The 27,254-nt window shown below is 48.0% G+C and overlaps 1 protein-coding gene across 8 annotated transcripts in view; it reads right to left on the reverse strand.

The window, feature by feature from the left end:
- sbf2 (SET binding factor 2) overlaps positions 1–27,254 on the reverse strand; it is a 75,098-nt gene that overhangs the window by 18,063 nt on the left and 29,781 nt on the right. For 5 of the 8 annotated variants that reach the window (XM_081709447.1, XM_027012619.3, XM_027012601.3 and 2 more), the window contains 15 exons: positions 26,294–26,422; positions 25,020–25,130; positions 23,541–23,646; positions 19,132–19,264; positions 18,427–18,535; positions 18,188–18,301; positions 17,802–17,879; positions 17,382–17,495; positions 16,114–16,242; positions 15,757–15,855; positions 15,173–15,377; positions 14,982–15,091; positions 13,838–13,987; positions 7,159–7,227; positions 408–578 (listed from right to left, as the gene is read on the reverse strand). In XM_081709447.1, coding sequence (XP_081565573.1) covers positions 408–578; positions 7,159–7,227; positions 13,838–13,987; positions 14,982–15,091; positions 15,173–15,377; positions 15,757–15,855; positions 16,114–16,242; positions 17,382–17,495; positions 17,802–17,879; positions 18,188–18,301; positions 18,427–18,535; positions 19,132–19,264; positions 23,541–23,646; positions 25,020–25,130; positions 26,294–26,422 — 1,827 coding nt within the window. The remainder of the gene's footprint in view (positions 1–407; positions 579–7,158; positions 7,228–13,837; positions 13,988–14,981; positions 15,092–15,172; positions 15,378–15,756; positions 15,856–16,113; positions 16,243–17,381; positions 17,496–17,801; positions 17,880–18,187; positions 18,302–18,426; positions 18,536–19,131; positions 19,265–23,540; positions 23,647–25,019; positions 25,131–26,293; positions 26,423–27,254) is intronic. The other 3 variants (XM_081709451.1, XM_081709458.1, XM_081709464.1) reach the window with 3 other exon arrangements.

Here is a 27,254-nt window from a genome sequence, read left to right on the forward strand (position 1 = left end):
GTGGGACGGGTTGCGGCGGGGGACGCAGGAGGGAGAGCAGACAGCTGACATTATGTCCACTGCGCAAGAATCTAAGCTGTGTACCAGCTGATTACTCTAGCAACTATTGACCTCTTGCGCCTCATTCAAATTTAAAAGTGGTCATTGCTCTGTCAACATTAGGACCACTTTGTCTATGACAGAGATTAAAGTATGTAATTACAAAAGTATTTATAAAAAAAACAAAAACAAAACAAAACAAACAAACAAAAAAACAACAACAAGAAAATACCTTTTGTTATAATACTAAGAAAACAATTTTGACTTGCATCTTGTTCATATACAACGTCTCAACAACTGATTAATAACTTGTAATAAGTAACACATGAGTAACCATGTCTTGCAGTCCTAAAAACGACTCCCCAGACCTTGAGCTTGGTCGTGCTGAGCTGCTTGTCGTCAGGAATGTTGAGGTACAGTGCTCGGATCTGGGTCTGCACCTCCGAGTAGAACGTTGCCTCCCAGAACTGCTGATTGGTCCATATGGGATGCTCCTGGACGCAGGTGTAGGCAAACTGGTTCACCCCAGGCGCGAGTTTCTGCAAGCAAAACGACAAGATTCATGACACTCGCGGGCCGAAGCCCTGGCGTGCAGCTCTGATTAACTCAACTGCTGTGTAACGAACTGATCTGGGCATTAGCTCAGAGGCTCACACGGGCAACTGGGCCACAGACGGCACTGCTCGTAAAGGAGTGTATTAAAAAGCACAAAGAGAAGAGGAAAACGATGCACAACTATCGCAACTATTCGGAGCGATCGTTCAGTCTTAGTGACCATTTTCTCGACACGTACAGTAACAGGCCTCGCTAAGTAAGAATGAGCTTGGTTCCCAAAGTGGGTTTTTTAAAAACAGCTCCAGTGCTGTTCTGTGCTTTGTCGTGTAAATCACTGTGTTCGTCTGTAACTCCAAAGGGACAGAGGAGAGAGGTCTGCTAAGGCATGTTTTTACAGCCTTTGTAGATTTTGACTGCATACACGCTAATGCGCACGCAACACGGCTCACACATGCTTACAGAGCCATAGCAAAGTTTATTACCACCAACACTGTGGAAAGACTAGAACACAGAGTACATCTTCCAGGCAAAAACAAAGTCCCGCTTCCCCCGCACTTCCCTCTGTCCCAGAATCCGGGCCACATGCTTGGCTTTAGCGTCAACACTTCGCATTTCTGCTACACGCACGCTCAGATTTCTCTCGGCCTCAGAGATTACCTTTACTGCTCCGCCCCCTTAACCCGCAGCCACAATCGAAAAGACGGATGGAAAAATAAACACAGCGGCGTCGACGGAGAGAACGGGAGGATTAGGGTGAGATACCACCAAGGAGGACTGATGGCAGACAAAGAGGGACACATTTAAATGACCTCAGACAAACAAAAGGGTGCAAAAAGGACGAGTGGATCCGCGGGTCTGCCCGGTCTTTCCTGTCGGGCCTCTCCAGGAGCAGCTCTCCCGTTAGAGGGCAGCAGGAAGTCACCTGCTGCACGCGGAGAGCAGCTGAGCACCTTGGGCTGCAATTCCTCCCGCCGCTATCCCTAATCTGGAGTGCAGAGGTGATGTCGGGTTCGGCAGCGAAGCGCATTAAGCGCACGTTTCCTCAAGCGCGTCTCTCCATCACGGAGGGTGGTGGTGATTGTGGGTTAGGGTTCAGAAGGCAGACAGTAATGTGAAACTGTTTAGTGCATCTTCCCTTACATGGTCTGGAAAGCCTAACGTACATCAGGACATTTGCACCCTACATTAAGATCAGTCAACCACACAGAAGGGAGACGCCATCCAAGGAGCCCACACTGCAGGCAGAGAAAAATCCAGTCGGGCTGTAATTCTTTTTGGAGAGAGAACTCCAGCTGGCCATGTCGGGGCTAACGGACTAGGACGATCAAAATGGATTGGGGTGTCTATGCTTCGCTTCCAAAGGTCGACATATAAAGATGTAGTGAGGAGGAGGCCGTTAGAGATGTTTTTGCAGGGGCCACACCAGATTGCCCGTGACAGCTCGGTAATATTTGTCTTCATCATCATGGCGTGGAAGCGTGCGTGCGTGTGTGTGTGTGTGCACGTGTGTGTGTGTCGCCTGTTGACTTGCTACAGAAGTAATGGAGCCGAGCTGACCTGCTCCAGTCAGAGGGCCGTTTTATTTGGTTAGGAATCTGTGGTGGGGAGTGTGTGAGGGCTTGGCAGAGACACTGGGCTGAAACCATGCACCTCCATACCACCCGCCCACCCCTCCACGGGCAGGCACACATGCAGGAACCAATTAGGCTGCACTTTAAGAGCAACTTGGAGAGCCATGAAGCTCAGCGCTGATTTAAAACCCAGAGCCAGCTACTGATCTGAGCTGAGCAGGCAGGGAATGGAAGGAGGGTGTGTGACCAGTGGCGAGGAGAGGTCTCCAGTGCCACAGCGATTTGCCATGTCTCATAAAAGCTGTCTGAAGCGAAGCATTGGAGAAGGGTGAAAATGCTCAGGCTTTGAACGGTAAGCGCGCCTGGTAAATGCGATGAGTTACGAGTATTCTGGAACAAATAACCTGCCGTCTCCGCCTGCTTAATGACAAAAGACCCCAACGAGGGCGGTAAAGGAAGCCTACCCAACCTGAATAAACCGGTTTAGTCTATTGACAGGCGGCCCGGTGAGCTGCTGCTGTACATCATTAAACGTGCTGTGCTGCAAAATATTTGTGTCTAGGACCAGTAAAAGCCATCTTGAAACAAACATCACATTAATAACTATGGCATCTGACAAACAAAATAGGGTAAAAGAACAGTGGGACAATATGGTGCACGCTAGGCCAAACAGGGTGCTCCTGGGACATGCCGTAATTGGAGCTCGGACGTAGCAAGATGCAAAATAAACATGTGGGAGGTCAGGACCTGGGTGACTTGCAGCACGCAGGGATCACGCTAGCACATCACCACATGTCTGCTTCAAGAAATATAACAGCTTGACAAAGTGAACCCACAAATCCCCGTTGCACAAACTGTGACTAAAAGAATGGCAACAATCGCACGGGATTGGCTGAAGTGTCGGTGGGAGGTGGAGATTGCCTCACAACAACAGCCCAGTCATTTCCCACAGGCCTGTTCCTATGGGAGTCCTGTGTGAGTCCCGAGAGAAGGTCCCTGCATGCTAACAGCACAGCTTCTCCAAAAGCAGAGAAATTCAGCACGGACCGTCTGTGATAGGAGGTGTGAAGGAAGACATAGGTGTGAGTCATGGCAGCACTAAATACTCAGCAGTCTAACACAACCCAGGCAGAGCGCGAAGAATCCTGGGGGGAATGGGGGAGGAGAGAGAGAGAAAGGCAGAAAGAATGATCACTTTGAACTAAAGTGCATGCCAGAGATGACAGCAGAGGACAGCACACAGGTGTTATCTTGGGTGATATTCTCTGCTTCACAATTTCGCCAAAAAAAAAAAAAAAAAAAAAAAAAAAAAGGTTTGGGAAGGTCAGCAGCAGGAGAAGCAGGAGACCTCTGGTTTGTGGTCAATTTTTAAGGCCAAGAAATATACAAGCAATTCATTTCAATAACCCAGAGTCTGAGGACAATGCCTGTGAGCTGAAATCTGGGTCAAGTGCACAGTAACACTCAGCTTGAATATCACCTGAAAAACAAACTGTAGTGTTTGACTGTAGTGCTGAGGTGCTTCCCATGGGCAGTGGCACGCAGACCTTGACCACAGTTCAGCTTAGTTCCCTGGGATAGATGACAAAGCGCTGGAGGCCTGCCAGACTAACTCTGGTAACCCAGATATCAGGCAATCCACAGTAGCTGCTTGGAGTAGCAACATTTGCCACACACGCACGCGCACACACGCGCACACGCACGCGCACACACGCACGCACACACGCACGCGCGCACACACGCACGCGCACGCACGCGCACGCACAGACACGCGCACGCACAGACACGCGCACGCACAGACACACACACCACACACCAATATTCTAACTTAGCCAAAATCACTTTCAGAATGCCTACAGTTAGCGATATAGAACAGCTGTCAAATATCACAAGACAAACTTCTGTGGTGCCTTTTTTTTATATAAACAACAACAAAAAACCTGAATACCCTAATGCTGTGCAACACATTTAAATAAAACTTGCTGTTTCCGTTATGTTTAAGGATAGTGGTTAAGGCACAAGAGGGGTTTATAAAGACAGCAGGATAGCCTGTGAAATTTTAACAAGACTGAAGAGGTTGTTTCTGGCAAGAGCTACAGTCACACACACACACACACACACACCAATATTCTAACTCAGCCAAAATCACTTTCAGAATGTCTACAGTTAGTAATACAGAACAGCTGCCAAATGTCACAAGACAAACTTCTGTGGTGCCTTTTTTTTATATAAACAACAACAACAACAACAACAAAAAACCTGAATACCCTAATGCTGTGCAACACATTTAAATAAAACTTGGCAGTTTCCGTTATGTTTAAGGATAGTGGTTAAGGCACGAGAGGGGTTTATAAAGACAGCAGGATAGCCTGTGAAATTTTAACAAGACTGAAGAGGTTTTTTCTGGCAAGAGCTACAGTCTCACACACGCGCGCATATAAAACACGACTGCATCTGCGGCAGTAATGCAATGAGAGGAAGCAACCCGTACGCTGGGATTCGTCCTCCTTTTAGTGTAGCTAAGCCTCAGCCAATCACAGGCCAGGATCAGTGATACTCTGTACATCTCAATGAGTGTCTGGCCAATAGGAAACTCATAAGTCGCCATCATAAGGCAGAAGGCAAATCCCAGTCAGATCTATCCCACTGTACGCAGTCCAGCCAGCTGAAACTGAAGTCCTCTGAATGAGGACAAGCCAACGAGGTCTAGGGACTACTCTGCTTACGGAAATGCCCCAGACAGAGAAGCACGTCACATGCACTTACCGCGAGAAAAGGGGGCACCCACATCCAAAATGCAAAAAGCACGGCAAAATGAATGGAGACGATGCTTTTGTGATCCCGCACTTGACCCACAAACATCAGTCTGCACCACTGCTTCTGTAACTGGCTGCTGGGTTGCAGTGGAAAGACAACATGGGAGACCTCGGAGGAAGCCTGCAAGCAATTATGTAATTTTTGAATAAGGATCAGTAATCTGAGACGCAGCATTAACGACGCAGGTGCACACAGGAGGTTTTTTTTTTTTCCTTTTTCAGGGCATGCTGCAGGGTCAGTGTTGTAATGATCCTTTATCTGATCTGTCTTTGAACCCCAGTTCATGCACTATCTACGACAAGGCAAAATTTGTCCATGTCAAACCCAAGGGTGCGTGACCAGCTCTCGACAAGGTTTGGGCGTGCTCAATTTGACTTCAGATTCCTGGGTTCACTGGACCTGGAAATGAAGCAGGAGGAAGAGGAGGAGGAAGCAGGAGGAAGAGGAGGAAGAAGAATTGCCCCGCTCCCCGGAAATGCTAATGACAAACAGACACAAAGGCCCATCCGTGCCTTCATCTTCTGCCAAAAAAGGCAATAACAGGCTAAGCACGAGGCGACCAAGATCCCAGAGCTGGTAGAAAACGTGTAGCATGCAGCTGGAGAATATGCACGAGGGGGCGACTGATCATCCAAGGACTATCCGAGGACGTGCTAACAGAGAGGGCCTTGTGAACACCCGCACCTCAGCGGCCTGGCCTTGCACTCTGCGTAAGGTAGTCGTACATGCACGCTGCTCTTTCGCAAAGCTGGGAAAGAACACCTCATTGGAGCAGGAAGATGTGCACGATTACTTATTACTCTCTGGTGCCAGATGTATCAATAATCCCTGTCAGAGATGTTTCGCACATCTTTTACTGCAGACCTGGTTGTCCACCCTTTTTACATAACGCCTTAATCAGGTCTAGTGGTTACGTAAGACGGAAGAGGAATAACACGAATCTCAGTACTCTTGAGAAATGGCTTTCAGATGTCTTAAGTGTAAACCACAGGAAAACTGTACAGCTGGTCTGAGAACTGTTCCTTGGCTCTACAAAACGTTCTGAATGGCAGGTGCTCAAATTCCAACCACGGAAAGAGACTGTTCTACACTTGCGGCAACCCAAACCACTAGCTGTCCTATAGACAATGCACAAGACAAATTCCAGGGCTCTGATGGGTGCGCCTTGCAAGAAACGCTTCTCATTTTGTGGGATTTAGGTTTGAAACCCAGATGTTCCATGCATTGTCCAGAGTATTTGTCTGGGGTTCTACCTTCTGTAGTGCTTCAGTCTCACTGGCAGCTACACAGTTCAGTGAGAAACTACCTGGAAAAAGAAAACATGTCAATCCGCTGATGTCTTGTGTGGGGCTTCTACACTAATCAAAGGAGGCATGACTGCCACCAAGTTTCCAAAAAAAATCAAAACAACCCCCCCCCCCCCCCCCCAAAAAAAAGACACAGGAGAAGGAAAATGGAAACCTTTTCCCCAAAATTGAACCCAAAAACAGGTCTTAAATATCCCAGGCAGATGTTTATAGTTGGTGGGGATAAGGCCCGGGACGGAACAGGTGCCGTGGCGTAGAAGGAAGATTCAGCACCTCTTGGATGTGATGGTTATGTCAGACATCCCATAGGAATGCAGTGAGTCAGTACGTGAACACACTCCAGGGCAGCCCGCGTTCACACGTCCACAGGAAGAAAGTAACAGATACGTTTTGTCTGTCCCTATGACAACACCACTGCACACGCGTTTGCGCCAAATCTGTGTTGCAAGCCGTGGAAATAGGACCGCAAATCCCAGCAGCCCTTTGGGGTTCATGAAAAATCCTTATTGTTTCCTCATATCTGTCCGTGTGTCTGCTGTCTCCTTAGTGTGGGTAGTTGAAGAGGCAACTTTCAACACCACAGATGGCCCTACTTTATAGGAAAATGGTGACAAGGCCGTGAAATGCAGCTGACTGCTTATCTCTGAGTGCATCTTCAAGTTCTGATAACCCACACTGATGCTCAGGTTGTATACAGGCAGCCATGCTGTGCAGTACATATATACTGTATAACAGGCACTGAAGGAGGAGCAGAGAGAGAGAGAGATCGACTGTGATTAACAAGGTGTCATGAGTTTAAAAATGATGAATCATCAAGGCTGATGAATCACACACACCTGCACCCAACCCCCATCCCCACGCCCACTCACCCGATAAAAGGCCGTAGTGTGGGGCAGCAAGGCGGCAGCCACTGTAAACTCTTCCGAGTTGGAGCAGTCCTGTGGGAAGACAGAGGGAAATGGGATGAGGAGAGAACACCTCCAAAAGGTCTAAACTGCCGTCATCAGGTAAACTTGGACAGCTCAGAGAGGACAACCAACACGGGGCACAATGGTCATGACGCAGTCTCTATAATAACTGCTGCAGTACAACCCATACACTGTCCATTCAAATGCCAACTGGACTTTTTATGGCTCTGTGTTGCTAATCAGTGCTGGCAAAACCATGCAGCCACAGGTCAACTGTAGCACTCTTTCCATACACTCCCAATACACTTACGTAACCCTCTCTCTGACCCAACTGGCAGAACATTTCAATTTTCAAAAATTTTAAATGATCTGCATTTCACAACTACATAGGAGATTCTGGATTTAAGCTCGAAAATTCATCAAAACTGTTTGTGGTTTGTTACATAAAACCAAACTGTTTTGGTAAATATGGCAGTTTTTTTAGAACATTGCACATAGCCTCAAATTTAAAAGTGTTTTAGATTTCAATCTCTCGGTTTACTTAGAAAGGTAAGAAGAAACATTCAGAGATTACTGTAGGTGACACGGCATTTAAATTTTTTTTATTTTTTGCAAAAGAAGCAGAATGCCTCGAGGGAAAATACATGTGGGAGTAGAAGGCATGTGGGACTAGTGACAAACATCTGAATTTACAACCATTTACGTAATGATCATCACAGGAAATGGATGGGTATTACTGTGTAAAGATTTATATTTTGGCCCACAAAAATGTGTTTTTGTTTTTTAAACTCTTTGATCCCCCGCCCATACACACGGATCGTAAAAATTGCAGAGTTGCACACAGGGTTCCAAATAAATGCTCTCTTACTGTGTATATGTACACATGTATATGTCTGTGTGTGCATGAAGGCCATTCTACACACAACACGAGTTATATACTGTATGTGTGTGTGTGCGCGTGTGAGATTTTTCCACCTCCTTAAAAACACCGGAATGCATTTGGAATGTATGGAGAGAAGCAAATGCAAAACAGATCTTCCTGGGGAGAAGATGAAAGCCTGGCCCCCCGGAGACCCTGTGCTGTACTGTCTCGCTCCTCCAGCCCTCCTCCGAGCCCGTGGCAGCTGTTGTACGCGGCCGCTCTGTTTACCGGCATCGTTGAAAAAAACATGTACAAAGTGAGAACGCATAATGGCCAGAGGGGACCAACCCGACGTGCAGTTACAACTGAATTAGATAATGAATAAAAGACAACGGTGAAAGTGTCATTTTTCATGCACATGTTCATGTGTCTAGTGCAGACTGCACCTTTAACCTGGAGAAATCTATTAGAATACATGTAGTGCCAAGAAAAGCAAGAAACAGGGCAGCAGTAGCTCAGTGGTTAAGGTACCTGAGTAGACCTTTAGCCCTCGGTTAATCAAGGTGTGTTCAGTCATACACACTGATGCCCACGTCACAGGTCACAGGAGACATCACTGAGAGGGTGCTTACACCCTGAAGAGCGGAACACACCAGAGACCGATGCTGCCAGGGCAACACATACACGGCTTTACTCAGCCACAAAGTAATGCACAAAACCAGGAGCCTATGACTCTGGCTGCTCCTATATGGGTGTGTGTGGGTGTGTTTTGTGTGTTGTGAGCTCATGTGACTCAACTGCCTTCTCTCTGATACGTTTAAATACTGATCTTTAACCCCCAGATGCAGGAAACAAAGATGGATGAGCTTCCTGTGAGTGATGCTTTCGAGATGCAGTTTGAGCATCAGGAAAACAGCAGCATGGAATCCTTACGTGGAACAGAGGAAACATTTTCTATGATGGATTAATAATAACCAAACCAAACCTTAAAAAGCTTTTGCCACAACTCAGGCGCTCTTTTCTGTGACACGCTGCTCTCCGTGACCCGTCCAATATTTGCTCAGCGCCCCGGTGAGAACAGCGAGGCTGATATCACAGTTTATACAGTCAGACTGAGCGTGTGAAAGGCCAGCACTGATGGAGCCACCTGTTCTCCTAGTGGACTGATGGTGTTTACCTGCCCCTGGTGGATGACATCCTGAGCTCTATGTGGGAGTGATGTCCATTACAGCTTCCCAGAACCTTTCTTTCTGTGCTTGTTATGTAAAGCTCATCTTGGCGGAGGCCACACACACACACACATAAGGAGCCCCCCGACCCCCACCCCACACACACACACACACACTGGTATGTTCTCGAGAATAAGACCACATGCGGAACAAACAGACGAGGACACTGTTCCGAAGCCCTTGGCGATGCAGCAGAACAGAGCCCAGCCATCCCACTGTGCAGGAAATGGCCAGGATGCCAGGATGTGGTTGAACTCTGTAGCCCAGCGGGAATCTGCTTGCCTTACACAACGTCCAGGCCCAGAGCCTGCCGCAGCTGCAGCGAGCACCCACGCGCCAGACCCGGACCAAACAGCATTCCGCGAATACCCCAATTAGGCCCATTAACGCATTTGTCTGTGATTAATGACCTCTCTCTCAGAGCCTGACGAGATCAATACGGTTTAAAGGGGGCATCGACCCTGGCACTGCTGCCATGCCAATTTACCAAGAACAAAACCAGGAGCTGCTTGTAAGCAGCTGTTTCAGACAACACACACTACAGGAATGCACAACAAAATGTGGTCATTAACAAGTCTTTTCCCTGACGACACTGAAAACAGGGCCTTTGGTGCACGGGCGCGGGAGAGCGCGCCTGCTACTGCCTCACACAAACACCAGCAGACCACCACCATGTGAATCGCATCAAGTCATACGTGTGTTTGGATAACAATCCCATGAACATTCAAAACAAACAGACCTCTCCGGATGAGGAATGGAGCACGGGGTGTAAACAGGTGCTCCGTGTCAGTTTTGGAATGCACGAACGGATTTCGAAAGCATGTGGTCATTAGTACAGGAAAAAAATGCCATGGTCCCCGAGGAGCACAGAGAACATCAGCAGGTTCTGCCACTTCCAGACAAATCCAGCACATCTCGGAATGTCCTTGGGGCGGATGGTGACGTGAGTGGTCACGTGAGCAGCCACATGCCTTAAAGATCCGAGAAAAAAATACCCCCCCCCACCCCATTCGGATCCGGAGAAAACAATCAATCAAGCTTTCCCACAATACTACTCTCCATTTCAGACAGCTCGGCGCTCTGGATGACGTCCTTTGACTCGAAAAACATTATAAAGGGCTTCTTGTCTAATCCGTGCTGACGAGACTGGAAACAGGCAGTGAAGACTCCATGGAAGTCTCTCGATCATGGCCTACAGTTTCACACATGCACCCCAATCTGGACACGCGTGCAGTCGGCCGGCTGAGTACAGCTCACTCGCAGGCAGATGCAGAGAGCCTTTTCATGCACTTCGTCGGCGTGGATCGGAGTGGAGAATAGAGCAAACGTTTCCTCCCATAACGTGGTGAAAGATGTGGGTGAGTCCCAGCTCACCTTTGCTCTAATGTAGAGACTGTAATGTTACATCAACAGTTTCCCTTTTGTTGGTGGGATGTGCATGTTGTGTTAGACTAATGTGCATGCTGGGATCCTATAATGCATTGAGACATTTTGGCAATGCAAATAGCGCGAATCACTCTCTCATGGCTGAAGTGTGGGCTGGTCTTTTCTCCGAGAGCCTGTGCACACGAGGCAGGTCTTTTCTCCGAGAGCCTGTGCACATGAGGCAGGTCTTTTCTCCGAGAGCCTGTGCACACGAGGCAGGTCTTTTCTCCGAGAGCCTGTGCACACGAGGCAGGTCTTTTCTCCGTGAGCCTGTGCACACGAGGCAGGTCTTTTCTCCGTGAGCCTGTGCACACGAGGCAGGTCTTTTCTCCGTGAGCCTGTGCACACGAGGCAGGTCTTTTCTCCGTGAGCCTGTGCACACGAGGCAGGTCTTTTCTCCGTGAGCCTGTGCACACGAGGCAGGTCTTTTCTCCGTGAGCCTGTGCACACGAGGCAGGTCTTTTCTCCGTGAGCCTGTGCACACGAGGCAGGTCTTTTCTCCGTGAGCCTGTGCACACGAGGCAGGTCTTCTCTGTGAGCCTGTGCACACGAGGCAGGTCTTCTCTGTGAGCCTGTGCACATGAGGCAGGTCTTTTCTCCATAAGCCTGTGCACATGAGGCAGGTCTTTTCTTCGTGAACATGACGCAAATCTTTCTCTGTGAGCCCAATAAACACAAGGCAGGTCTTTTTTCCGTGAGACTGAACGTGAGGCAGGTCTTTCCTCTGTGAGACCATGAGGCAGGTCTTTTCTCCGTGAGCCTGTGCACATGATGTAGGTCTTTCCTCTGTGAGCCTGTGGACATGGACGTGGACCAGCTTCTGCATGCGAGTCAGGTGTTCCAAAGCAACAAAGACACTGCATGCAGGTGACGAACAAGGGCTGGAACCTCTGCTGAAAGACATCTCACTGCTTTCTGTACTGGACTTCCTGACAAGACAATAGGAGTCCCAAGAGTCGGGTATGAAAGTAATTAGAGGGAAAGACAGGATAACTTCTACTAACTTTGTTTCTTTTATAGATTATTGGCGACAAATCCATCGACCTCAGGCTCCCCAGCAGAGCCAAAACTCATGACCAAGTATCTGGAAAATCAGAGGATCTTTTACAACAGCTGTGGCCTTAGTGAATTATGACAGCAAAAACAGCAGAACAATATTACCTACAACGACATGAAATAATTAAAAAATTCTTGCGATGCTTTGCCTGATCTTTTTTGGCCAGCCAGACAGTCGGATAGTTAGGCTGCATATTTGAATAAATTATTTACTGTTTAAGCAAACAGTGCCATTATTTGGAAATACAGCATACTTACCTAGGTGAAGAATGTGCTGGCCCGAAAACACACTTTGACTACCCTTCCCCACCCCATGTCAAAATGTTGCTAGGAGACAATTTTAATAATACAGATGCTTAAATTTTAGTGCAAATCTGGAAGAATTCTACCAACACAAGTCACATGTGCCTATTAAATGTATCGGACACAGGAAGATTCATGGCTGTAAGACAATAAAACAGAAGAATATTTTAGACAAACAGTGTCTGTCTGATAAAGCGATCTCTGTTACATCCATCAAGGAAGGCATTTAGTCCAGGGTGCCTGCCTCTTGCAGCGTGCTGACTGACCCACAGCGTCCGTGTGGACGCCAGGGCTCCGCTGCGAAGCTGCACGTTTTCTCCCTGCGGCTTGGGGGCCTATGGGATTATCGTAGGGAGCGTTCCACAGGGCTCGGTGGGGCAGTATCAGTCAGGTGGTTCTGATTAGGATGACTCCATGTGCCTGCTCCTGACAGAAAGCAGAGCCCCTGGGCCACTCCAACAGACTTCAGGCAGGGTAAAGGGTGGGGGGGGGGGGGGGGGGGGGAAGAGAACCTACATGTTTGACAGCATGTTGTCTTCAGCTTCCTCCCAAAACAAATTCCATGTTATATTGTGGCCTTTGGAGCCAAGTGTCCTTTGCCCTCAAGCTGCAGAGAAAATCGTTACACTGCGTGTCATCTGATGTCTAGTAACGTTTAGGTTTCGTTGAACAGGATTTTTCTGAAGAATATACAGTTACCATTGCAACATTACTTAAACATAGATTTTATTCCTCTTATTTGGTTCAGCTGGTACATGTTACACCATTGGAATGGCCCAGCACTCCAAAGTTAAACATCAAAGACCTAAAAGTTCATTAAATATCCCAGATGCAATTACACGTGTTTAAATTTAACTCTTACCCTGAAGACGATGCTGGCTGTAGTTACATAGTGACATGCAGACGTTTCTGCCCTGGGCACGGAGAAGAACTGGGTGTGACCAGGGGGAGAGGGGTGGGGTGGGTTAATGAGGTAGCATACCGAAGCCTTCCCTAATATTTTGCCACAGGCAAAAACGCATGGGGGCGGGGCCACATACTTAACTTCACGTGTCGCGCAAGCGGTTGGGTGGCCAGCGCTCAGGCCCCGCCCACTTTTACAGCACCCGCATTGTTTATGTCCACAGATGCCGGGACTAACAGTCGAGCTGAGCAGCAAAGTGCCAGGAACTCCGAACGGCTCCGTGAAAGCTGCTGACTGGTAAAGTGCTGCAGCCCTGTAAAATCCCTCGACCCCGTGAAGGGAAACTGTAAAACACAAGAGACTTCCAGTAGGTCCTTGTTATGCGCAGCGATTGATGGTGCCATAACGGTTTTATGGATGCATGGATGCAACACAGAAACATTTAGTAACGCACTCCTGATCGTTCTGGCAACTTGGAGGGCGCAATCCATGCAGGAAGGCTTCCGAGAGGAGTTTTGCTGACCAAAGGTGAGGGTTTTCTCTGAAAGGGCCTCGTAACAGGGAAAAAAAAAAAAGGAAAAGAAACTGAAATTACACTGAAGCGCTGCAAATAACTCAAAATCGCTCCTCTTTGCGCGGTCACATGTTTGAAATGAGTCACTAAAGTTATCCAACTAACCCAGGGAGTTTCCAACTGTACTGAGGGTAGCATAAGGCCTGGCCTGCCACAGCCTGGTCAGTGACCATGAACTGTGTAGCCGCTTACCTCAGCCCATCAGAAAAACAGCAGGCGTTTCAGTTAGTAAACGCTAAGGGAGACAGGGATGCTGCAATTGTGTAAGGAACATGTGCGTGGGGTACCTGAAGGGCGCAGTTCATCAGCCGCACTATGTGGTCGAACTGCTGGTGGTCGAGAATGGCACGGCTCTGCTGCACATGGACGCTCAGCTCCTCGGTCAGGCACTGGCGTGCCGCCCTGCCCTTCAGGGCCCGCAGCGCCGCCGGGAGCGCCTGCACACAGCCACACAGCCACATGTCACGTGCTGCGCTCGCTGCCGCAGTCGATGCTGGACGCCAGCGTGTCCTCATTCCTACGGAAATGCTTCCCTAATCCAGCCAGCTCTGAGCTTTGGCATTGCTGGGCCTCTTGTTGACCTCTGACTATTGGCTTAACATCAGCTTGATGTTTGTGTGTCTGCGTGAACCCAATTTAGAATTTGTTATTATGCAATTTCCCACTATGGCATCATTAAAATGCACACAGACTTGTGTACATGTATCCCTGTACCACAAAAAGGTTATTGAACAACTTGACTTAATATTTTCGTCCTTTTCTTTGCAGACTTTACACACCTGTATTGTTATAAATGTAAATGGGGGGGAAAAAATGCATGTTTATTTCTTAAAAAGCCAGGCTTTGTGGTGTATCTGTCAGAAAACCACCTTAAAATTCCAAAAAGGTGTACAGAAGGGACAAGGACCAGCTGGTCCCATGCCGTGCGGAGGGTCTCGCTGACCTTCGTACTAGTGGGACGGCACCGCTGTGTTTACTGCCTCCCTTTAGCAGTCGGAAGCAAGCTCGAAATACCGAGCGCTTAAACACGATGGGTGTATGAAGGAAGCACTTGACACGAGGGGAGCGTGCCTCGGTATGGACGTGGCAGGGAGGCTTCAATTGTTTTTTTTTTGTTTGTTTTTTTACAGGTCAATTATACAGTTAGTTATTTAGCTTAACAAAATGCAAAGGACAGGCAAACAAGGGCACTAGCTAATGTTAGAATAATATTTCTCCTGGCGATAAGGGGAGGGAGATAAGTAGAGTATGTGTGACTGTTTGCTCACCCTTAACTCCTCGCCTGTGGATGACTCCCAGCTGGACTCCTGATGGGGAGATCCATGCTGAGAATGCCATCAGTAGTACTAATCTCCGTGTGCACGTGTATACCTGTCTGTGCGCGTGTGTATGTTCTGCCAGGTGTTTGTTAAAACAGCTGCCAGGATTCACCTTCTCCGTTTCCAGCGTCTTGTTTTCGAAGATGAGGCCGATGCATCTGCGCACCACCTCCAGGCGCCGGGCGCTGTTGAACACGACACAGCCTTTCCCTGCGATGGACGCTGTACGAGAGACAGCACACTCTGCATCAGACACGGGGTCCCAATGACAGCGGGTGTCACGGCGGGCCAGTGTTCACTCACCGACAGGGGGCCCGGCGGGCACCACGCACTTTTTCTCTGGCCGAGCGCCGAGGGCGACGTGGTTCTGCTTGGCCATGGCCTCCTGCGCCAGCTCCTCCACCCTGTCCTTGTCCAGCAGAGGGAAGGCCACCACGTGCACCCGCAGGTGAGAGCCCTCACTGGGCCGAGGCAATTTCTGGAAAGCCATGTGGGGGTTGGGGTTCTCCTGCGTGGACGGGGCAGAAACGGGGGCACTTAAGCACACCTGAGCGTTCAGTGCTGCATGAGCCGTCAAACAATTCAGCAAAGAATGAAAAATTCCTTTCACCACCACCGACTGTATTAGCAGTTCCTGAGGCCCAGCTTCTCTGCAGATGCTTAAAAGCTTAGTAAACAAACCCTTTGTCCTCACTAAAACAGTCATGGCCTGAGCGTCGATGGTCAAATATTTGGCATAGCTATGAAGCTCAATCAACTCGATGTGAGCAGAGAGCAGAGGAGAAAAACAGTTTAGAGGGAGAATAACGGCCAGATGGAGTGAGGAGAGGTGGAAGTAGAGCATGGAGGGACAGCGAGAGAGAGAGAGAGAGGGGCGGGGGGCTCACATTTCGGTAAAGCTGGTCAGACAGCTCTCTTATGTACTTCTGCATTTTGGCTTGGTTCTCTTCTTCCTCCTTAAAGTGCTCGACATCAAGAGCCACCAGCTAGAAGAAACAAGCGCACAGTCCCATGAGCCTCCATCCACACTCAGACATCCCGCAGAAGCAAGACCTGCTGCGTTAATGGGCTGTAAACCCGCGGGGCTGACGTAGCTCAACACAAGACAAATGTTACAGAATTTTATTAGGCAAGTTGGGGCGAAGCTTCCTGTCTCACAGTGACTGAGCATATCTAAAGTGGGATGGTGTTAGTGGTTTGAACTGGGGGGGGGGGGGGGCACACCGACAATGTGACCACCGCACCTCGTCAAAAAGATCGCAGGCCCTGTGAGGGGGCCCCCTCTCTGACACGAAGCCTGCGAAAGCCATGCCATCCAGCACTTTGGGCAAGAAGTCGTTTTCGATGAGGCCGCGTTGGCCGAGAAAGGCAGCCTGAAAAACAAACAGAGATGTCAGAGCGCACGCAGCCAGCTCGATTGGTGAGTCACAGCTCACAGTCGCCACTGAAATCCACACGGGCGCAGACCCAGTCCTTGAAGACCACGAACCCCGTGTGACTCGTGTGATGGAGAATGACTTATCTAAACTAGACCATCACCAAAACAAACAATGGGACTGGCGTCTCCATCAAGCAAAGCGTTTTCTAAGAGGCAATGTTTACATGGATCGAAATGATTAGCTGACTGACTGCTGCGAGCGGGAGAGGAGCAGGGGGGCGCGTAGCGGAGCAGGCCGAGGGAGATGAGATGGACTAGGGGGGGGGAGCCGGACATCTGAGCCCGGGCTGGCACGCGAAGATGTGTCGCATTCCTCGGCCATAATACGACCCATGTGGGGTGCACTAGGAAGGATGTGCAGAGAGGTTGCTATGGAAACTGACTTCCACACAAACAAAAACAAATATACGGGGGGTAACAAATAAGCGCACACACGATTTTGATTCCCTTTATTTGGCTCACGGCAGGGCCACAGAACGAGAACGGAGGAGTTTGGAGGGAGCGGGGCGAGCGCTGCCTCTTCGCACATATCTCGGGTCAACGAGATTATCCCTCCTGGCGCCACAGCGACGTGCCCAGGCCGCTTCCCTTACGGAAAGGCAGGTATCGGTGCTCATGGAAGCAGCTTCTGATGGCGCTCTGCATCGACAGACATAGATACATGGGCAACGCATAGTCTGCAGGCCCACAAATGGGAACAGCTGGCAACAAGGTACCAAGGCAGCATTTTAATACAAGTGGCATCGGATACTGAGTCTGCGTGAGGCCAGTGACACCTTGATGCAGACTGTCTACACGGCCTATTCATGTCCTGAAATACGCAGCCTAGATAAGCCAACGGCAACTGGCCAAGTACATCTATATCCACTAAATAAGTCCTCTCTTTTGAAATCCGCAGACCCAACAAGAGGTCTGTTAGCAAAAGATGTGATGAGTGTTCCGTGCCAGTGAGCGCAGGTTCAGACTGGTTTGAAGAGGACAGCAATGGTTACAGTAATCATTCACTGGTGGATTGACCTTGACCCCTGACCCCACAGGCAGTGGGGCGCTGTAGCGCTGTGCGCCATTACTCACCTTGTGAAAGTGGATCACAGGCTCAGAATGGATGCGAATGAGTTGCAGACAAGACCTGTAGCCCTGGAACAGTTGTGCAAACAAGCGCAGGAATACCGCCCTCACCTCCTTGTCCTGATCGGAGAGCCAGACGGACAGATAGAGACAGACAAACATGGATCATCGGCGCTGGACCGAAAGTGTCAGATAAGCTCGTCAGACTGGCATGAGTCAGAGTGCGAGCGAACATTCCGTCTTCTGAAATAGAAGTGTGCGTCAGGGAGGCGCGCGGACCCTTTCTCGCCAGCACATATCTCAGCCTTGCTGGGGAGCAGATAAGACCTGCCTCCTGCATGGAGCCATCAGCCTGCGAGATGCTTACGGTAAAAAGCAGGCGGTGGGGTCAGCGGGGCAGACTTGGATCATCGGCGAGGCCCTTACCAGCATTCTGAGGTTGGACGAAGCGGAGCGCGGGGGAGGGAAGGCGTTATCTGCTATTTCCAGATCTGGGTTCAAAACCTGGAAGAAAAGGACTTTACGGTGAAGAAATACCCTGTTTGATTGCTACACGTTGAGGCTTATAGAAAGGACACATGACCAGCTTCCACTGAAAATGAATCATTACTCCGGTGCTGCTGTTTACCACAAGCCATTTATTGCTTTAGTACAGATTCAGAAAAGAAAACTGCCACATAATCACAATTCAGAACAGTTTATGGTTTATTTGAACAAATGTGCAATGCAGTAGTCAGGATATGAAAGCAGAGGGGTGTGTGTGTGTGTGTGTGTGTGTCAGTTTGAAGTTACACTTAAGCTGGGGTAATTACCATAGACAGTGCGGTCTGGGTGTTCTGGAAGAGAGGCTCGGGAAGCTGAGACAGGTGGATGCACTCCGGGATTTTTATCGTCCCTCCGTCCAGGTCAGCAATGATCACGTCAAGCTGTCAACACAAGCCCCGCCCACCAAAGCACTGTTAGTTGGCTGTAAGCGTTGGCCGTCAGCCACGCAGCAGGAAGCTGGATGCTAGAGGCACGCATGGCCTTCTTGTGGGGCCTGGGGACTCACCAGGTCCTGAGTCTCGCCCTGGAACATGGAGTGCACACCGATGATGAAGGGTGTGGGAGAGCTGAGCACCTCCAGCAGCCCAGAGGGGAGGATGGGAATGTAGGGGTAGCTGCAGGTTAACACACACACACACACACACACACACACACACACACACACACACACACACACACACACGACAGCTGTTACGGTCATCACCTGTATCCTAACATGCTGACAAAGCTACTGTTGAGGAGGTGACATATCCGAATCTGGGTTCTCAAGGCTTCGTGGCTCACCCCTGGACATGTTTAAAGGGTTCTATGGAGAACTGAGGCTGTGTGTAGAAATGCACCAACAGAACAGGGTCTCTCCAGACCAGTGCTCAAGGAACCCCTGACAGACACTTTTACTCAACACAAGCCAGGTGTGCAGTGTTCTTGAGTGCATAGTTCAGGTGGGTCACAAACTGGAACAGAGCACCTGGAGTGTCCAAGAACAAGTTTCGGAAACAATGACTCAGTACATTGTGAAGGCTTTTGTAGAATGAGTCAAGTTCCCGAACAGGCGTGGGGATTTCACTGTGATAAGTCACTGGACTGAGCAGTAGACTTGTTTTATTGTGCACAGTGTATTTATGTAAAGGAGGTCTTGGCATGTGGACGACATGCAGGTTTGCTGCCTTTCTTTTTCTCACTTTTCACACACATGCGCACACACACACACCTGTACTTGAGAGGAAACATCAGCGCTTCTAGAGCACGGCAGGCCTCCCCTAGTCGCTGGTAGCTCGTTGAGTGAAACAAAACCTTGTGTTCTGTGAGAACTGCACAAAACAGACTCAGAACATTCTGGATCCCTGAAAAGTAAAACAAAGACATAAAATAGTTAATAGGTATTGAGCAACAAACTATTATTTAAAAAACAAATCAATACTCAAACCACGCTGTTAAAATTAACAAAATGTTTGCATGATGATCAAAACGAAATTGCTTTTATAAGAGTCACAAGTGGCATTTTGCTTCAGTCTAGTTAAAATGGTGATAACTAAAATTTCATTCCTAGACCATGAAACAGTCGTAGGAAAGATAGAAACAAGGACCAAATGTCCAGCATAATTTGAAACAGACAGCTCAGACTGTTAAAGCACAGCCCCTGCACCATGGAACAATTTCATGCCATATTGATAACAATCACAGCGGCGGGCAGTCCACACAACACATCATTCTGTATCAAACAGAAGAAATCAAATATGTTCCCGGGATAGCAGATCTCACATCCTTTTAAACAATATAAATCAAATGACATACCAAATTGGCAGCCCAGGGGGAAAATGGTTTACAGTTCCTGTTATTGTTTGCTATCAACATACCAGGGAGACCATTAATCACAGGTTTGAGAGAGATAGAGAGAGCCAAGCAGTGACAGAGGCATCCGCACACTCGCCTGGGGGTCAGCGGTTCAGCTAGGCCTGTGTCAGGCTCAGAGAGTCACCAACAAACAGGAACAAGATACCAACAACATCTGAGCTGTTGCCCAAAGACCTGAATCTGAAGTTGTGCCAAAAAAACACAAATAAAGATGATCTTGCGGAGTCGCTTTCTCTCCCTCCACATTTTGATTTGTTATCGTTGAATCAACTCCCCAGTTTACTGGGATGCCCATGTGCTATAAACCTTCTTCATCTTCCGAAATAAACACTAATGAAGTAATTAACACGTTTACAGAGGAGCAACATTGAGATCTATGGCTCTTCTCGGCTTGACGATGTTTACATCTTCGCGTGGTGTCCTTGGCCTCTCTTAGAAGAAATGTTTCATGGCGCCAGCTAAACAAAAGACAACAGGTTTTATAACCTAAGAGATATGCAGCCACACGAACACAGACACACACTGCTGTTGGCAGCTGATAAATACCTCAAGGCCAGAGTTTGTGTCCGACCCTATAAGAATGCAGGTGGACACGGACAATAGGCTACAGACCACAGACTGGGGACACGGTGCAGAGAACCCACTTCCTTTTCCATCATGCCTGCACTTCCTGCGGAGTACCATGGGCCATGGCAAGAGGCTGCTCTTTGGTGCTGGCCATGGCCGTCTTGCCGTGAGGGACGGCGCACGGAAGCGCTGCCACGCCTCCCATTGCCGCTTGGCGAAAAGCAGGGAGACGGCACTTCACCTGACGCCGACGCTCGGAGCAGTTATGGGACGCGCTAGGAGAAACGCAATCTGGCCTCGCATACTGTAAACCTCCCATCCATCTACAGCAAAAGAACAATGGCGTGCGTGTGCGCGCGTGTGTGTGTTTGGGGCGGAGCGAGCAAGTTTAAGCAGCGATGGAATTGGACATTTAAATGGGCTAATGCGAAGCACACAGCTGCTGGGATGTTTCACACCTGCATGTACACGGTGCGCAGCTCTCACAAGGTCCTGCGAACACACACTCCGCACTTGCATTAAACAGGAAGGATGGATGAGAACACAAGGGCATTTGTGACTCTTATGGGTAAACCCAGGCCTGAAAAATCTTCTTTGTAAATTTCTGGCCTTATCATATTCTCAGACCTGCCAAATCCTCAGATACGCACGAAGATAACGGCAAAAGCAGACTTTCGAAAACTTGTTCACATGTGTTTCATCACTCCTCTTCTGGTCAGACAAGCACAAAACAGTTTTTAAGTTAATATTAAGCACCTTAATGGGCATCAGGGGAACAGTCTGTTCTTAAAATGACGCATTAGATGGATAAATCCAGCAAGCAGCACGGCTCAGAACTACAGGGTACGTAACGAGGAAAAAACTAAAAATTAAGTACTTAGCTCACAGGCGTAGCAGGATTAAGCAAATATACCAGATACCGTGTTGTGTACAACATTAATGTCCAATATTAGAACACCCCCCGACACACACAGTACTTAGTGATCGTCAATTGTTTGAATTGATCTGCACCAGTATTAACTGGGAACCAGTAGAAATCACTGAGCTTCTATGAACCATGTTCTCAACTCAAGTGTTTCTTACTTGGTCCTCCAAACCCTGACTGCTGCCCCGCCCACTGTCCCTGCCCTGCTCCTCCGACTCCTCGAACCCCTTCACCTCCCCACGTTACACAAGTGTGATGGCGTCCACATCGTTCTCTCATTTCCCAAGCGCGCCACGCTCTGGCGTTCAAGCAAGAATTATGGAATTCGCATTAACGATTCAGGCATACGAAGGCAATAACTACTGCCTATTCCAGAACCGCCATCTGCTTGCCATGTGCCTTTTGCACGTTTGCCGAGCTGTGCTCTCGAATGTGGACATGAGCCACGGGTTGGGAGAGCGTCGAGGTGCAACCTGGCCGTCGCTCAACCCGGCTCCAACACTCCATAGATAAGCATATCAGCAACAGACATGCACAAGAGTGTGTGCACACACACCAATCTCCCTCCAAAATGCTGTGTGTGTGTGTGTGTGTGTGTGTGATGTGGGGAAGTTGGGGGGCGCCATGACACACTAGCTATTAGCACATTCCTTGGGAGTTCACTACCGACTGCTTTCATGCAACAGTGTTCTTTCAACAACAATCAAATTACTTTCATTTCTTGCAATGAGAGAATTATTTCCACCACTTGGAAAACATTACTTATTTTTGCTTTGTGCACAACAAAATGTACAAAATGCGCTTGGAGAAATAGTGTATTGTTTCAGAACCATTTATCTCAGACTCTGTACCTCTTACAGGTTTATTGTACAATAAGTGCAATATGATCAAATAATTGTATCGCCGAAAGGCTGAGGAGTAAATATTAGTTCACTGTCTTTGGGCCTCACCTTTATCACCCTCTTTAACTTTTGACAAACAAGTTAGTTGGACTATAAAGTAGCTAAAGACTTCAGCTAAGATTCCTGGGCATCCTCTGTCATCACTGTATTCAGTTCATAAGTCCCACCTACACGGAGAGGCTTTAAACATACAGAGAGGCTCCCACAACCCTGGCGTTTCTCTCCTAGAGTTTGTACCTTACGGGAGGCGGTTCAGACAGTTTAGGGCCAGGACAGAACTAAGTTAGAAGCAGCATGTCTCCTGAACTTAGTCAGTCCCTAAATATAATAATACCTTGAATTGACCAGATAAACTCTTCAGAAAAAGATGCACCTTCTTCCTTCCAGGTGTATTTGGGATGGCAATGCATTTATCTTTTGTTTATTTAACACATTTCACCCTGATCTTAGAAAAAAAATGTGATTCTTTTAACTGGACTGAAATATACTGAAACCGAAATATACAGGCTCATTATGTGAGGCAGATTGGCACTGAAGCTGTGTGGTTATTTTACAAGTTATTCAAAAAAATGTGATCTATTATAAGTGTGTACCCTTTTCAGCTGGTTTATTTTACACATGTGGCGACGTTTTCTTATGATGGCCATAGGACGTTGAATGTGTGTTATGTGAATGCAATTTTCCTTGGTGTTACTTTCACATTAATAAACAAAGTTCCGATTCCAAATTCTAAAGCTGCAATTAGGCAAATCAAGTATTTAAAATTCACTTCATTTCATAACCCAACAGACTCTATGAGCAATCAGTTTTCACATGACTCTGCATGCACAGAAAGCAGTACAGTGTCAACAAAACTCAGCAAAGCGTCATCATGGACAAAGAAATGGACACATTCATTTGGCGACCAAATAATAATGCCAAAGTAATCACATTTCCTTCATTGGCTTTTAGATCATATTCAGAGATTAGAGCCTATTCAAAGTCTGTTTGTACCTCAGAGAGGATGCCCACATTTTTTTATATAATCATGTGAGCTGAATATTGAGGATCATCCTAAAAGAAGCAATTACATCTAACCTAAAACCGCTTGATATAAGTGAAGATAAAGCAGAATTATGAGGGAAGCTGTCAAAACAAACAAAAAACAAAAACAAACAAACAAAAAAAACCACACCACTTCAAAAATATGATTAAAAGGGATATCAATAGAAAATGAATGCCAGTACATTATATTCACACACAAGCACATTTCCAAAGCACAAGACTGCACTAAATTAGGAGAGGAGGAGTGATGGTGCTAGATGGCTGGTGCACAGAGCAGCACCTGGGCCATGTGCCAAAGGAACAGGTGAGTGCAAAAAAAAGACCCACCCAGCTGCTGGAAGAGAAGGAACACACTTTTGTTGGTCACTGGCAGGCTGGCGTTGAGAGGACTCTGGATGAGCTGCCGATCGCCGGCCCCCAGAGAGAAAAGCTTCTGCAAACATGGACATGAAACAGCGGCGTGAGTCCCAGTCCAGTACGCAAATAAACGAAGCATTAATGGACTATTTCTCCCGGCTTTTTATAACAACACTATACTGCTTCCTGTTCGAATAAAAAGTCTCAAAATGAGGCACGCAGTGAGGTGAACACGGAGAAAGCAGCATGACTCAGGGTTCTGGCTGGAGGCTACATGGGTGTTTCCAGGTGATTCGTTACTGTTGTGCAGGAAGAGGAGGCAGGTTAGGCCAAGCTCCATGGTGCTCTCAGATTACATAAGGAGGCTGCAGCCTGTGACTAGGGGAGTGCTCACTTCTACTCTCCGCCTCGCGGAGTTCATGCTGTCCCACCACCCTTACTGGCTTCCAGCATCACTGCTGCCTGACCAAACAAATTTTGAGCCAATGCAGAGACAGCACAGAGCAAACCCTAAATAACAGGTTTACCAAAATACAACAGACCGGCTGTCTAAAGCAGGATGAGTGCAGCTCAGTCTTCCCTCGTCTGCGGTGAGGCAAACGCGAGCGAGCGGTGACCCGTCCCGTCCTCGGAAAGTGCAGCGCTGAGCACTGCGGAGACCGGACAGCAGAGGCCAACGGGCCCTGCGGTTCTCTGGGCTCTGAGAGGTTACGGTCCGGGGGTCACACTGAAGGATTGGTTTGTTTTCACTCCTAAGGTTTCTAATTCAGGACGCTTGATATCCCCGTGTGTGCTGCGCAGCTGGGAGGAGGAGGAGTGGGTGCTGGGGAAGTTGTGAAATGCATCGGTGGATTACACCAGAAGCTAAATTTGGCTTCGGGTCCATCATGACATCCTGCTCCAGATCTTCAGGCTGTATTCTCTTTGGCTGTTTCTAAAGAGAGAAATTCTATTTGGCCATTTCTGGAATCAAAATGTTGCAATTCTGTTTTCCCTGTATTTGTACACAGAACTGGTCACATGGGGCCATGAGACTAGATAAGATAATAAGAAAGCTTTGGCTCATAACTCATGTAAATTAATGAATAGATAATTAAGATAACATTTTTACATGGCCCCAAAAAGTGTAATTCAGGGGGGGGAAAAAAAAAATAAAAATCCATGGGGAATGTATAACCTCCATTGGCTGCACAGAAGGGCTGGTTAATAAAACAAGGAAGCTGCAACAGCCCCACCCCCCTCCATCTTACCTCCAGTAAAAATACTAGAAGAGGCTAGACGCCTCTTCTCAAACACAGCCATAGTTAAAGTGCCAAGCCAAGCATGCAGATAAACACCAAGTGACCCTGCACGGGGTTGGCACACGATTCCAGCCCCCTGGGCGCAGGCAGCAGCAGTTGGTCGGGACAGAGGTATTTCAGGAATTGTTTAGAAAAGGTCCTGCCTCACCTGGGAGCCTCCTGCAGTAGGAACAGTGCACGTGAGAAGGTTCGCCACCAAGCCCTCCAGAGGGAAGTTCAGGCTGTCAATGTAAACTGTGTAGATAAGCCCCAAACAGCCCTGAGGGACACAGGCAAGGAATGCAGTCAGTCAACACACACACAAAATATGCACATAATAAACACATGTGCACACTTGTGCAATAAACATACAAATCTCCATCTCAAACCCCTGTGTGCATTTCAAAAGCCTAATAGGGAATTGAACATAACATCATTAACAGGAAACACCACCACAGGGGCTAAATTGGAACATAAGAATACCAGTTTAAGTGCACAGATTACTACACTCATCAATCTGGTATGTGGTTGTAAAGAGTTATGCTCATATCGCTTCCACAAATGTAGACCAAGACCAGTTAAATTAAAACAGGGAGAAAAAAGAAAAGATGTGTAAAAGCAGCCAGCGCGCTCTGAGTACGGAGTGGGTTTCCTGGACACCGCACGGCTCCGAGGGTCTACCAGAGGACGGCGTGGCTTCTTGGCCTCGTGCGAGCTTTCTGACCCTTGCACATTCCATCAACCCCGTTGTGATCAATATCTCTCTGCTTGCTGACGGCTTCAACCAGCCCAATCCAATCCGAGCCGTTCCAGCATGGTAACAAGAACTTTAAAAAAATTTTTTACAGAGTGTTCTGTTACAGACTACACCAGCTAACCCTGTTGGTAGCTGAGTGTGGGCCGTTATATCGCAGACCTCTAGATCAAAAAGGGCTAAAGCACAGATGGGGAAAAGAGCTAAAAGAACAATATAAGCCAAAAAACAAACAAACAAACAGACAAACAAACAAACAAACAAAAGAACCCGCATTGCTTGTGCGGTTCAACTTCTCATCTGCTGCATGTGACGTGGTGACTTGGATATGACAGCATATCATGGGGTGTTGGTTTGGAAACAAAGGGAGAGGATTGGAAATATGAGAACACACACACAATCAGTGACTACTCCTACATCTACATCACACACACAGTTCACAGCATTACTACCATCAAAACAGACAAATAAACAAACAAAAACTACTATAGTATGTTCCAAATGCAGTTAGCCACACATGGCACAAGGACCTGCTAGCTGCTCTCGTGCTCTGGTGAAGTGTCATAGACTGAGGCAACAAAAGAGAAAAGATGGAGGAGAACCCCTGTAATTATTTCTCACACTAGAGGAACTGTGTTCAGCACTGGCACACGCGCAGGTGTGTGTGTGTGTGTGCGCGCGCGCATTACCCTAAATATTTCTGGGAAATCCAGCCTGGAGACCAGGATTAGACTTTTGGGCGCAAACACTTGAGCTGGGTGGATAAGACCGTCTTCCTCCTCATCTTCATCTTCATCACCTTCAGGTGTCTTCGTGCCCTGAAAGGCAACATGGGGGTGATTAAAACTGGAGAATTAAAATGCAAGTGCCCAACGAGTCCTTTAATTGCTGTGTATTTGGTGAGCAACAATGAAATGACCACACAATACGACTGGAGAGTTACCCACTTCCACGATGACGCATCGACCTTTGAATGAAGAGTAGCCCAACAGTAACCTCGGATGAACCTTGCTGCCTTGCGTGAGATTAAGCAGGTATTGCAGAGGAATTCCTCAGCTAAAAACCATCAGACTATGGAGAGAGTGAGAAGCCACGCCTGCTCCTTCCCCCAGGTGAAGGGTTTTTTGGGATGGAGGGACTGAAACACGGTCTAGACCCTTTGCGTCCATGGCAGGAGCCAAGCTGAGCTTTCTGCTCACTGCATCATTCAGAGTAGATCTTCTTCAGAGCTGAGAACTAGAGGCAGCAGACGGAAACGCTGCACAAATGTGATTATGTGAAAAAGGATTCATTCAAATTTATGCTTAGTACTCATGGTGCCAACAAGACTGACTTGCAGCGTACAGACAGAACCCAGTTACCCACCGGAGAATTCTGATGCTAAAACTACACACCACAGTTCTACATTATGCAAGACATTGCTTGGACCCTAACACGATCAAAACACCACGCTAGCGCTCAAAAGGATACCCGTTTTTTTGTTTTTTTTTTAAGGTGAGGGTGACGAGTATATCGGATTAGTGGGGTCTGCATTACCAAGGCCAAGCGTTAGGAGCAACGTTCAGATACGCCCGTGAAACCAGCCAGTGGGCTACACTTCAACTTCAGGAATCCACGGGCGACTGGAATCCAGGTGTCGGCCTATAAACA

Source organism: Electrophorus electricus, chromosome 3 (assembly GCF_041902795.1).
Source record: "Electrophorus electricus isolate QZ-2024a chromosome 3, ASM4190279v1, whole genome shotgun sequence".
NCBI lineage: Eukaryota > Metazoa > Chordata > Actinopteri > Gymnotiformes > Gymnotidae > Electrophorus > Electrophorus electricus.